The 14,188-nt window shown below is 36.2% G+C and overlaps 1 protein-coding gene across 9 annotated transcripts in view; it reads left to right on the forward strand.

Moving 5' to 3' along the window:
* The window catches only part of LRRC7 (leucine rich repeat containing 7), a 526,722-nt gene that overhangs the window by 439,176 nt on the left and 73,358 nt on the right, over positions 1 to 14,188 (forward strand). For 7 of the 9 annotated variants that reach the window (XM_088791197.1, XM_074334934.2, XM_074334932.2 and 4 more), the window contains 2 exons: positions 474 to 2,154; positions 6,008 to 6,148. In XM_088791197.1, the coding sequence (XP_088647323.1) occupies positions 474 to 2,154; positions 6,008 to 6,148 (1,822 nt within the window). The remainder of the gene's footprint in view (positions 1 to 473; positions 2,155 to 6,007; positions 6,149 to 14,188) is intronic. The other 2 variants (XM_074334936.2, XM_074334939.2) reach the window with 1 other exon arrangement.

Raw genomic sequence — 14,188 nt, forward strand, 5'->3', positions numbered from 1 at the left:
TCAGAAATTCCAGGGATGGAGACCAGGAGTCAAATGATTCTAAGTATCAGACAGGTTTGGGGACCATTACTAAAGACCTATATATTTCATTTATTTATTCATTCATTCATTCAACAAATATGTTTTTAATACCTACTCTGTGCCAGGCACTATACTGGGCCTGAAGAGAAAAATATCTCTGCCCTCATAAGTTTACATTCTAGCAGAGGACACCAGACAGTACACAATAAATATAATAGGTAAGTAAATTATATGTTAGAAGGTGATGATTACTAGTAAAAAATGAAAGTTAGAGCAGGATAAAAGGTGGATTTGGGGGACATGAAATAATCACGCTATCTTAGTCATAAGTGAGGTGTTGATGAATGATCCATTAAACAAAGGATGGTGGCCTTCTTGGCTGCTTGTTCTCTTTCTGGCAAAGACCCAGCTCTTCCTCATTTTCAAATTTCTTCTTCCCATTGTCTTCACAGGATTGCACAATCTTTCCCACAACCTCTTGATTCAAAGCCATTACTCAGCCAGCGGGAGGCTGTTCCCCCAGGGAATCTGCCACAGCGTCCTGACCGGCTGCCAATAAGTGACACCTTCACTGACAACTGGACTGATGGCTCACATTATGATAACACAGGGTTTGTTGCAGAGGAAACCACAGGCGAGAATGCCAACAGTAACGCTCTCTTAAATTCGAAATCTAGAAACCCATCTTCTCATGGACGCAGGCCTTTGATTAGGCAGGAGAGGATTGTTGGGGTTCCCCTGGAACTTGAGCAGACTACACATAGACACACGCCAGAAACAGAAGTGCCTCCTTCCAATCCTTGGCAGAATTGGACCAGAACCCCTAGTCCTTTTGAAGACAGGACCGCTTTCCCTTCCAAATTAGAGACAACCCCCACCACCAGCCCATTGCCTGAAAGGAAAGAACATATAAAAGAACCTGCTGAAATGCCTAGTCCTTTTTCTCCAGGAATACCATGGGAGTATCACGATTCCAATCCCAATAGGAGTCTTAGTAATGTCTTTTCTCAAATCCACTGCCGCCCAGAATCTTCTAAAGGTGTTATTTCCATTAGTAAAAGCACAGAGAGGCTTTCCCCACTAATGAAAGATATCAAGTCCAATAAATTCAAAAAGTCACAGAGTATCGATGAAATTGACATTGGTTCATACAAGGTTTATAATATACCATTAGAAAACTATGCTTCCGGAAGTGATCACTTAGGAAGCCATGAACGACCAGATAAAATGTTGGGCCCAGAGCATGGTATGTCCAGTATGTCTCGAAGCCAGTCAGTCCCAATGCTGGATGACGAGATGCTCTCTTATGGAAGCAGTAAAGGGCAACAACAACAAAAAGCTTCCATGACAAAAAAAGTCTATCAGTTTGACCAAAGCTTCAATCCCCAAGGAGCAGTGGAAGTTAAAGCCGAAAAGAGGATACCGCCTCCTTTTCAACACAACTCTGAGTACATGCAACAGACCAGCAAAAACATCACCAAGGATTTGGTCAGTCCCAGAGCTTACAGAGGATACCCACCAATGGAGCAAATATTTTCATTTTCTCAGCCATCTGTGAATGAGGATGCGGTGGTGAATGCCCAGTTTGCCAGCCAAGGTGCCCGGGCAGGCTTCTTGAGAAGAGCTGACTCCCTAGCTAGCTCCACAGAAATGGCCATGTTCAGAAGGGTCAGTGAACCTCATGAGCTGCCTCCGAGTGATAGGTACGGCAGACCTCCGTATAGGGGAGGTCTGGATCGCCAAAGCAGCGTTTCAGTGACTGAGTCCCAGTTCCTGAAAAGGAATGGCAGGTATGAAGATGAACACCCTTCATATCAAGAAGTGAAAGCTCAGGCGGGAAGTTTTCCAGTTAAAAACCTTACCCAGAGGAGGCCACTGTCTGCAAGAAGCTACAGTACAGAGAGTTACGGTGCCTCCCAAACCAGGCCAGTTTCAGCTAGGCCTACTATGGCAGCTCTTTTGGAGAAAATACCATCTGACTATAACTTGGGTAACTATGGTGACAAGCCATCAGATAACAGTGATATAAAGACGAGGCCTACTCCTGTGAAGGGAGAGGAGAGCTGTGGTAAAATGCCTGCAGACTGGAGACAACAGCTGCTTAGACATATAGAAGCTAGAAGGTTAGACAGGGTATGTTTGGCATTTCTCTGTAAGAATATCCCTCCTGCCTTTAGTTTTGCTTTATTGGCATTTCTAAGTACATGTAGTGAAGCATGAACTACATGAATGAATAGATGATAAGCATTTTATTTATCTTTATATGGTGGGGAATTTGATCACAATAGTTTTTCTTGAGTATTGTTTAATGCTTTTTGCGAGTACATAACCTGCAGGTGAATGACTTATCAAATCCAGCCTAAATGTTGTTAGTAAGAAAGAATTTCACCCTATTATATGGGATGATGCTTCAATTGCCTTGTAGCCACTGAGGCGAAATGCCTCTCCTAGGACACAAAACTGTTCTCTAGTGACCTACCGAGTATGATTTTTATTGAATCTATAAAAAGTGAGTATTTTGCCCCTTTCTGCACGGATTCACTTTTATTAAAGTCAGGCCTAATTTGTTTATAAAATTTGCATATAGTTACTGTTTTGGGACTACTAAACTTACTACTTCAAATGAGCAATAATCGTCCCAGCAAGAAACAGAAAAAATAAAATAAGCAGAGATCAAATGCTCTCCTACAAATTATTTAATGAAAATCTTGCCATTTAGAATGTTAATCTTTATATAGAAAGAAATGTTTAAATTCAGGTCATTCTACACACAACAAAAATAGATGTCTTTATGAAGACTACAACTATACAGACCTGTGTGTGTGTTGCAGCAAAAAAGAGGGAAATTAATCCCAATTCAGGTAAAAATTGAGTCACAATAAAACATGGAATGCATAATAATTGAAGAGTAAAAAAGAAATTGTATAAAGCCTAGAATTATTTTTTTGTTGCCTGATCATTTCTCTCTAAGAGAAATCTCTTTCATTTTCTTGAAGTATGATCAGTGACCATCATTACAGAGTGTACTTGGTAGCTTTGGCATAGAAGGCTCGGTGTGCTCTGCATTGACCTTAAAATCGTAAAGCTCCTTTTTGTGAAAACAGGCCCTTTTGTTCTCATTTTCTAGGTTTAAATGCTCAGTGTAAACTGGGAATCTGAGTAATAATATACTATTAGAATGCTTCACACGGTGTTTTCATGACTTTATTTGACATCCTGCTAAAAGCACAGGTCCCTGCATTTATTACGTATTGCCTTAATCCTGATTTTTCTGTTTTCAGGTATCCTCGTTCTAAATAATTACATTGTTTATAGGTCGTGTCTACATGACAAGGAAACAGTTACTTTTAGGGAAAGAGTGAACTAATAAAACGTGGGTTTAGTAGTTTAGTAGTTTCTCAGTGTGGAAACTGGTTCTGCCTTGCAAAATATTTCTTCAGAATGTCTGTTTCAAATAGGTGTGCTCAATCCCATTGAAGGGAGACTCATCAGAGCCTCATGACTGGCTGTCAGTGGGAGACACCTGCTCGGTTGTCACCATGCCTTACGTCAAGTTACACCCTCCATGTAGACAGATAACTTGCAGGGTGAAAATATTTGGGGCCTAATAATACAGTGCAGTTTGGGAACTCTGGCCTCGTGTAGACACGACCATATGTAACAGGGTAAGATGAACTAGTCAAGCAAGGTTATAAGAAGCTTTTCAGAGCATATGTACAATGACTAACAATTTGAGGCAACAGAGGAGTAAGCGAAAACATAACATAAAAGAGAAAAGACAAAATTCCAAATGTTTGGTACCATCATTTATTTACTGGTTTCCCAGATAAAGGTTCCTCTCCTTTGATCAGAGCTACTGAAAAGTATAGGTGCCTCCTCTAATTGGAGTAGGACTTTGGAGGGAGAAAGATAAGCCTGGGCGAGGGGGATTTGGATCACCAGAGGTGTGGAGGCCCTCCCTGCCTGTCCCAGGTCTAGATAACTAAAAAATGACTCCTGTATTTTCCGTTGCTGTAACAATACCTCCCTTTTTAATTAGTCTCCATGTATCCCCGGTTTGTTTGTTTGTAATTTTCTCAGTCTGTCTTTCATTTTTCAGAGTAATTTCAAGGTATATTCACTAGCTTCTCATTTAATTTTAAGCAATTAAATTACCGTGAAACATTATTTCAAGCCATTGGATCCTGGAAGTTCTTCCTCTTGTTTTCTCCAAGTAACATTCTTCCCTCCTCTCAATTGAGTTACTGAGCTATTCAGGCTGTATCTTACTTAAAACTTCCCAGCTACTCAACAAGATGAATTCTGAAGCAGTTATTATATGTACAACTAGTTTTGATGTAGCTATGGTACTTAACATCCTGTCCAAAGTCAGACTATACCAGACGCCTGATGTGCTTCTGTCCCAGTGAAATTTAGTTGAGCGATCTGAACACTGGAAATCAAATCATTACACTAGAAACTGCGAGATCTTTGTCCATTCCTCATAAAACAGAACTGCGTAAGTTTAACAGCCCAGTGTAATGTTGGTTAAGGGTCTCGTTCGGTACTTCAAGAGGCAGCGCCATAGTACCACCCTCAATAAAAAGATGCTTGTGGTCTCTTCAAGGCTTACAGCCCCACGGAGAATTTAAAATATGAACCCATGTGTCTGAGACTGCTACTGTTCTATACAAGCTAAGAGAGCCCTAGCCTGGAGTAATTTTAAACCCTAAGGAAGCATTTCAGTGCTAGATTGACATGTTCAGTGTACTCAATTTTGACAGTGACAATGAAAAATCAGGGATCCATAGCAAATATGATTGGTAGATAAACACACCATTAGGAGTATAATCGTCTTTCAGTTGAGTTAAATGAAACTTGGATACTGAAAATCATTACTTGGCAAATAATGCCCTCGGAATAGAATAGCTGCCTGCTGTTAATGTTCAATAATACACAGTTTTTTAAAAAGTGTACTAAGTTAATTTCTGTAGATTTGTTTCTTCAAAAATATGAGAATTACTTAAAGGGCCAAATGCTGTCACTTAGTACATTTCCATGATAGGTAGAAAGTGGAGATTGTACTGATAGAAACTATTTGATGACCAGGCATCCAAAATGTTTTAATTTTTAAATGAAGTTCAGTAGAAAAAAGTAAATGTCCGCCCCTTGGAATAACTTTAGGTGTACCTCCTGAAAGGCAGCCACAGTGAAAACATCACGTTTTCCATAGGTATGTAGGTATATTAGATAACTAGCATTAATAGTTCAAATCATAATCCCTCTAGCTTCAGTGTGAAATACCTCCAGTTTAAGATGTAATTTTTAAGCAACAAAAAATGTTAGACGCTTTGGTTCCACATACAACTTATTTGACTGCTTTACCTAAATTAATCAATAAATTCATTCAGCCAGTGGTCAGATTGAATGAGGGTTGTTTTGTGGTTGCTTTTTTTTTTTTTAACCAGCTCTTCTCCTTAATTGTATTTAAGTCTATAGACTGAGAAATAAAGGAGACTGATTTTGGCTTTAACATGGCAGTGCATTTAGTGTTAAGGCAGAATTAGAAGCTAGGATTTGCCTTTTGTATGTAATGATCTCACAATGTGAAAGAGACCATGAGATTTGCAGCTGACAAAATTTGATTAAGACTTCACTGTTTGAATTTTTTTTAATTAACAGATTGCCACAGATGAACAACATTTATCCAAAGTCACTACTATCATGATACATAAGAGATAGATTTTTATGCATTTGAGTTAGCAACAAATGTAAAGCAGAATGTATCTTTGCTTTTTGTCTTCTCTGTAGTTTTCGATGGTACTCATTATGTGCATAACTAACACTGTTTATTGTATGCTTCTGTCTGATCAAGTGCATGTTTTAAAAAGAAAATTACTGTTTGCTCGCTTAAAGTTAAATGTTATAAATTTAAACATGTTCATGTAATGATCAGTTTGTTGAGCATGTGTTCACATCCTGTCACATGATTATTTCCTCTACTCAGAATGCTGCTTACAAACACAACACAGTTAACCTTGGCATGCTGCCCTATGGAGGTATTTCAGCAATGCATGCAGGCAGAAGCATGACTTTAAACTTGCAGACTAAGTCTAAATTTGATCTACAAGAACTACCTCTTCAGAAAGTAAGTATGGACTGCCCTACATGTGTCAGCATACCAAAGGCAATTAATGTTGTTTGTTCACTTAATGTGTTTAGGCTGTACATACAACCTGGCTTAAAGACTCTCATGAGTCCACAAAAGCATAATGGCAAATAATGTAGAGCCTGAACTTTTAGTTGCTAAATGAATATTTGTAGCTAGACTGGTTATCAGGTTCCTGCTTGACAGCTTTGCTTTTTGGATTGAGCAGATACATGGCTTTATGTGTTGCTTTAAGGCTCATTTTTCTTATTATTCATTTTATTTTTCTTTTATTCTTTGTGTTTTTTTCATATATATATATATATATATATATATATATAATTTTTTTTTTTTTTTACATAGCCCCATCTTCTCTTGCTGATGCATTCCAAGAACACAGCCAGAAATTATTATTGAATTTCAGTTGATTCCTTTGGAAAAGACATTCCATAATTTCCAGTCTAAATTAGAATGGAAATTAAGGAGTCGACATTTTTAAATGCTTTTTCAGCCCATTTTCTTCGCAGGAAATATTACACAGAAGTAAAATGTGAGAAACAAGTTTGTGGCTTAGCTAACAAACTGTTACTCATCCTAGGCTAATGGAAAAGAAGCAAATTCAAATAGTTTTAGAAGAAAATGTAGGTTCATTTGAAAAGGAATATACTGTAAGAGGAAACATTTCCATGGTCAAAGGAACATTTCAGCTTGTGTTTTCAGGCAAAATTGAGAGTGCACATTTCTCTTGTTTAAATTGATTAATGCCTTCTGTCTTAGTTACATTTTCATGGAGACTAATGAGTCATTTTCATTCAATATGTCATTATGACTATATTATTAATATAGTCATTAACCTAGTAATTTTTTTGAAAGAAGCAATGCAAAGTGGGGATAATAGAATGACAGTAGCCTCCTTTCCTACTAAGGCACTTCTTTCCTAATAAAATTAGTGAACATATGGGACAAATGCCCATCCCAGCAAACTGAGGGTCAAAAGACCTAAAATTCATGTTTTATTGTCAAATTAGTCTTAATAACAATCCCTCACTCTGGATTGTTTGCTTCCTACTGTGAGTAGAGTAATAAAATCAAAGGGACATTAATATTCACAGCTTTTCACCACTTTGAGAAAAACTACGAGAACAACACCACTAAAAAATAACTAACAAAATTAAGAACACTTGAATGTTGTTTTTCCTGTCCTCAGTCTTCTGTTGCAGGAAAGTTATGGGTAACTTTCTCTCCAAGGAGAAAAACAAGGCCCTGATCTGTGGTGTTTGCCAGTGTCAGTGATATAAATATTCCCTTGACGGCCAGTTTCAAAGCACTGACTTAATATCACTGAACCCTGAGCTGGGCCTTGAGTACAGATGGCTCTCCTGAGCTAATACAAGTTGGCTCCAGCACACAGCTATCAGCAAAACTCTTTTCGCTGGAGTTCCAACTTGAATGGAACCTGTTCTTCATCTTCTCTCAGATGCCCAGGGCTCTTATCCTCTGCCCTAACAACACCAGTTTTCAAAAAGGCCTTGAAACATATTTGCACTGAGGCACACACGAGATATCACAAATGTAATAGGCCCCTTTTCTGGGGGGCTTGACAATTCATAGATTTCAAACCCTTAAACCCAAATAATGGAATTTCAAAATTCTGTGAGATGAGAAAGAAGGAAGGAAGTTATTGCTTGAGCCCTTTGAAACTATATCATGTGAATAGCTCCTTAGTTGACTAACTTCTAGCCTTTTTAATCATCATTTTATAGAATAATACAGATATATTCAGTGTCTGAAAAATAGTAATACACGTTGAAGCACTTTTCTCAATGTCTAAGTTATCTCCAGATAGAACTTAGGAACCTCTGTATTGCTGTATTAATTTTCTGATGTTGTTTGAGGTAACCCAGAGAACGGATTCATGAACGATTACTATAGCTCTAAGATGGCCTATAACAGAAATATTGCAGAGTTATAATATTTAGAGACACTTCAGCCTTTCTCAGTTGGGCACAGAGATGACCTAAAGGGATTCTCTTCGGAAGCTACATTAAATTGCAACCAAGAATGACTTAAGTATTGAAAGACTCCATCTGAAAATGAATTATCATCAATACTTCGTTATCCACATGAAGAGAGAATAAGAAGGCAGGGGATGGAAAAGGAACACAGGCAGGGCAACTATCCCATTACCTCCAAAAGATTTTATAAGCAAAAATGATCAGTTTGAGGCCTATACACTTGAGGCATTTAGGCATCTGGGACAACTCTCCTTCCCTGACGCCACTGTAGGAATTTTATCATGTGTGGGCCCTGGGTGGTGCTGACTCAGTTTGAGATTACTCCAGGCCTTACTTCCTCCCCTGGATTCCAATCTGTCTCTGCCCCTTCACCTTTGTGCTCAGGTATATCCCTTCTGCAGAGCTGCTTTAACTGGAAAATGTCTGTGTTTTTCATGACACCCTCTCTTAAGATGCAGCCTCTCAGAGCCTCCTTCTTGGAGCCACTGACCATTGCTAACTGGTCCCATGCTTGAGGCTCAGTTTCCCTGAAAGCTTCTCTAGAGAAAAGGAGATAGGCAAAAATTATTTTCCTTTGCTTTACAAAGTCATAAAAGCCTATTACAGCACTTTTGTCTTGCTGCGTAAGAAAATAAAGATTAGCATCATCGATTTATGATTTCTTTGCAGGCCTTAAATGTTTGTTAGCCATGAGACTTCCACTAAAATACAGAATAAGATCAATTTATAAGCAAACATTTTCAGTAGATAAAATTGACAAAACTGTTCATTCTCTCATGGAAATCCTGGAGCTGCCTTTTTATTCATAAAATTCCTCAATGATAATACTGGCCATGTCTAGTTAGTTGTTATAGCAAATGACTCTCGTGTGTCTGAGAATGGATGAATGAAGTATCCTAAGGAATCTAAATTAATGTTTTCATGTAGTACAAGTTAAGCACAGGAAATAGAGTTGCCACATACTTTTGTGCAGTGGTGCTCTCCCCAAGGAACATTCAGGGGCGGAAATCCAGACTCTTTTCCCACGAACTCTGCTTGCCAAGCTTTACCTCTTGCAATTAGAAGAAAGGAGCGCTTTTTTGTATTTCCTCTGTTACACTGAGACTGTCTTTTTCTAAGTTATGCACCCAGAAAGGGGACCTTTTTGTGATTTCTAGCTCCCCACCACCCCTCCACTTTGGTAATTGACAGAAAAGCTCTTTCTGTGCGACCTGAGGTCCTGACTCAGCACATTGTTTCTTTTTATGGTTTGGGTTTTTGTTTTTTTTAGTTGACCAAAACATATCTAGTTTTGTTTTTTTTCTCAACTTTCTTTTAAAGAAATTTATAGTAAACTAAAGAATATAACTATTTTTGAATGAAGATTGCACAACTCTGTACTTTAGATAAAGTATTTGTGTACTGAATATTCATGTGGACTGAAAGGCAAGACTCCCACAATTTTGCTATGTGTTTTGAATATTTCTAATGTTCTCATATTTATTACATGCCAGGTTAAGTATTGTACATTTTTCATGGATTACAAACTAAATATAGGCTTCTGTACTATAAACAGTATATTGCACTTTCTAATGTAATTTTATGAAAACTCTTAAGATAGTAAACAAATGTGAATAAATTAAACAACAAAATTAGTTTCATAAATTCAATTTCCTTTAATTTTTCTATTTACTGATGCTTATTCTGATTCCCCAAAATTGATAGTAGTTATGATCAGAACATTAAAGACATAAATAAGCTAGTAAATTGTAAAATTATTCATATTTTCTATCTATTTATTCATTCATTCATTCATTTTCTCATTTATCATTTATTTACTGCCTCTCCAAAAAGCATTTAAGGCAACTTTCTATGATGTTATTAATGGTTCCATGTGCTTCTTCGGATGTGTTCTGTTGTAGTTGAACTCTGCTATTGTCTTGAAATTTTATGTTATCAGAGAGAAATTTAATACAGTGGACCCTTGAACAGCATGGGTTTGACATGCACAGGTCCACTTATACGTGGATTTTTTTCAATAAATACTGAAAATGTATTTTCTCTTCCTTATGATTTTCTTAATAACATTTACTCCAGTTCACTTTATGTACGAATACAGTATATAATACATATAACTTACAAAATATGTGTTAATTGACTATGTTATCGGTAAGGCTTCTGGCCAACAGTGGGTTATTCGTAGTTAAGTTTTTGGGGAGTCAAAAGTTATATGTGGATTTTTTTACTTCACAGGGGTCGGCACTCCTAATCCCCATGTTGTTCAAGAGTCAACTGTATTGTAAAATGTCAGTTCAAACTACCATTTTTATTATTCAGATTGATGGTAGACTAAATAAATATTTTGAGAGAAGAATAAAGACTAGGATTTACTGAGAATCTACTATGTACCTGGTTCCATGAGGTACTTTAAATATGTTGTTTCCCACAACCCTCACAAAAACCCTCAAAGGAAGTATTTATCTCCATTGTAGAGATGAGAAATCTAAACCGCATGTGTCACAAAAAGAAACTCACCTGCGTTTTTACTGTTTTGCTATTATAACTCCTGCATCCAGCATAGCAGCAGGTAGAATTTGAATCTGACTGCTGGGCACCCAACTTCCTGCTGTTTCTACTATATGATGATGCCTTCTCAAATATTTATAAAACCTGACATGTTCTTAGAACATAACTCATAATAGTTGATAAAGCTTTTTCATATCCATTAGTATCTCACAGTATCTTCACAACAGTCCAGAGATCATGGGATAAAGAAGAGAATACACAAGTAAAATATATTAATATAAAACATACCATGACACAAATCATTCCCTGTGTGCTACAGACGCATGCTCTCTTAGCTGAGCTTGATAAACGCTGGTAGTTACCATGCACTCTGTCAGATCCACTTGCACTTCCTAAGCACTCACCTTCACCAAGAAATGTGCCTTGCATCAGTGAAAGGCCAAAAGTTGTGAACCCAAGAAAATCATAAATTAATCATCCATTCTACTGTAGTCCCAGGGACGAGGAGGTCTGGGGGAAAGAAATCATTGATTGGCCTTTTCTAACTCCCCAACTGCAGGTGTCTGGCTGCCAATACAAAGAGTGTGGTCTCTTCTACACTGAAGAAATTGATATTTTGTTCCTTTTTTTTTAACTTCTACCATGATAATATTACACCATAGTACCAACTGCTTATTGGCTTATTGAAATAGACACTAATATAAATTATAATTTCAGGAAAAAGGAAGCTGAAATTATGGAAACATATGTATTAATAATCTTTTCATAGATATGTGCCTGGAAGAAGATTGTCTCACTATCTGTTGATACTCATTGCACCACCTTTTGAATTAGATAAATTTAGATAGCAATATATCCATCTAAACTATTTTAAAATTTCTAATGTCCTTTTTACTAAACCAATGCAAATGACTCAGAATCAAATAGTACCAACATTTTATATGCATTTATTCACCCTAGTTCTAAGGGTTACTTACTTGATGCCATTATTTTTCTGCTTAGAACAAAGCAAAATTTATATGGCACCTTGGGACAACTCATGCCTATAGTCTCTATTGATTTTTCTGCATTTATTATTGGCTACCTACTCTCAAAAGGATTCCCTTAACTTTGTAATTATGAAAAATGCTTTTACTTATACACCACATACGTTTTCACTGACAGTGGCTAAAATTTCCAAAATAATAATGTTATTCATACAGATGCTTCTTCACCAGTACAATGAAATGCTGGTTTGAAATTCATCTGGACATTACATTACCACCTTCATACTGAACCTCGTGAAATCATAATCAGTTAGCTCCAACCTACAATATACTTGTCTTTATGATTCCTACTTTTTTTTCAAAGACATGCAGAAAAAGAATAATTTCACTGGAAATACTTTGGGGAAGAGTATTTTTAACACATTTTTTGAATCTATGGTAATGCTCTTTGTAAACTATGTGCCAATTACCAAGCAAAATAGATCCTTGAAGTTCTTAAGGGGTATATCCTAAGACCTTTGCAAACTGTCAAAGTCTAATACCATGCTCATAGATTTCTCCAACAAAATACAGTAAGTGAATTTCCCAAGCTTCCATTGCACCCATTAATTAGTAGACAATAGCAAAGCCATTGGATCAGCCAAGCTCATTTATGCTTAATTTGTGAATCCTATACATATGCATATACTCACATTGGGACACTCATGTACACGCATACATGCACACACTCCTATGCATGCTTATATGTATACCGACATATATAGAGACAGACATACATAATTATGCACATTTATATCTCAGCAAAATTAGATATTATTTCTTGTGATAGACAGGGATTATTCACAGTAGTCAAATCATAAATGTTAAATCTACAAATGCCCACAGCAGTCTTTGGGACCAGCATCTATTCAGCAAAACTTTTACTAGCATTCCTGAATTTCTTAACAAATAAAATTTCTTATTTTTCACTAAATCCCACTGATCATTTTATCTATTATTTTGAAATATTAAAGATCTACAGAATTTAGAAGCTAAGGGAATGGTGCATGCTAATGATTTTCCATGTCTTTTATATTTAATTGGTTATATATGGTGAAGAAAAAAAGATTTCATTCTTATCTTTAAAAATATCTAAATAGAATGTCTAGAATGTGGCACTAAAAATAATTCAATCTCAATTTGGTTATTTTCTCTGAAATAAATTTCAATAGTGATAATTTCATTATTTTTTTGCATTTTTCAGTTGCTCCTTTTAACCTGCCATAGAATTTTAACAACTGAGCAATTGCATTTATATACAGTTCAGTAGCACTTTATCAAAAGTACTATTTTTTGTAAATAGCTATTCTCCTTTTGGGAAAGAATGTGAACCTACCACATAATTCTCTTTTGGGTTCTCCCCTCCCAAACATGAATAAACTATTTTCATGGTCTTTCTATTTCAGCAAACTTAAGTCACCCTTAGGGTGTCTCAGTTAAGAAAAGCTGAAAGGCCAAAACATTCTTTAAATTAATAAAGAAAATTGCTTTCATGAAATATCTTTAATTTTCTGTCTAGTAAAAGATTTTTTTTTTATGTGTCTGCATGTTTATGTTTCCTTTGGCTATAATATAGAGAAATTAGTGTGGTTGCTGATCCTAATTTTTAAAGGAAAGAGATTAATTTATAAACTAATGAAGAGCCTATATCATCATGACATTAGGATTTTAACTCAAGGGCTTTAGCCTTTTTTGACACCAGAAAGAATTTTGTAATCCTCAGTCGCTGTTTGTGCCTAGAAGTCATGTCTGGCCAGCTGAACCAAGTTTAGTGGAGGAAATAGAGATGGAGATGGGGATGATATGGAGAAAAGAAAGGGATACCTGTGTTGAATTCTAGCCACTTCTCAAAAATCTGTGTTGCACACACCTAGCTAGATGAACACATGTATTAACACAGGTATTTACGTATGTATTAACACATGTATTAACTGGCAAAGAAACCAAGCCAAAAACGGTATAGGTATTAAAATTTAAAAAAAAAAAAACTGGTTAATAATGCCTACTCTAGAAAATTATGTTAATTTAAGTAATTTTATTTGTCATATTTTAATATCTAGAAAAATTGTGTGTGAACATAATAATCTGGGAAAGGTAAAGACTAGAAAATTAATGCTTAAAAACAGACAGATGGGCATTGAATAGTTATCTGGTTAACTTTAAGTGTGTTATCTACTTTTGATTTTCATTCTTTTCTTATATTTATCATTTCCCTTTTGTCTCGAATTTAATTTGACTTTTTTAAGTATTTTAATATTGAAACTTAGATTATTGATTTGAGATCCCTCTTCTTTTCTAATATAAGCATTTAGTACAAAGAGATACAAGTAAATTCATTCCTAGCTTCAATTCAATACCTATTTTCTGTTTGTTCATACGTTCTGATAGGCTCATGAAAAAGGAATTCACATGGCCAACGTACAAGAAGAAAATTGAGTTATCGCCTTACTTTTCCCTGTATCCGTTAGACCTTAGGAAAACTTCATCTAGTGTCA

The sequence above is a fragment of the Rhinolophus sinicus genome, chromosome 14 (assembly GCF_057876585.1).
Source record: "Rhinolophus sinicus isolate RSI-liver-muscle chromosome 14, RSI-T2T, whole genome shotgun sequence".
Classification (NCBI taxonomy): Eukaryota; Metazoa; Chordata; class Mammalia; order Chiroptera; family Rhinolophidae; genus Rhinolophus; species Rhinolophus sinicus.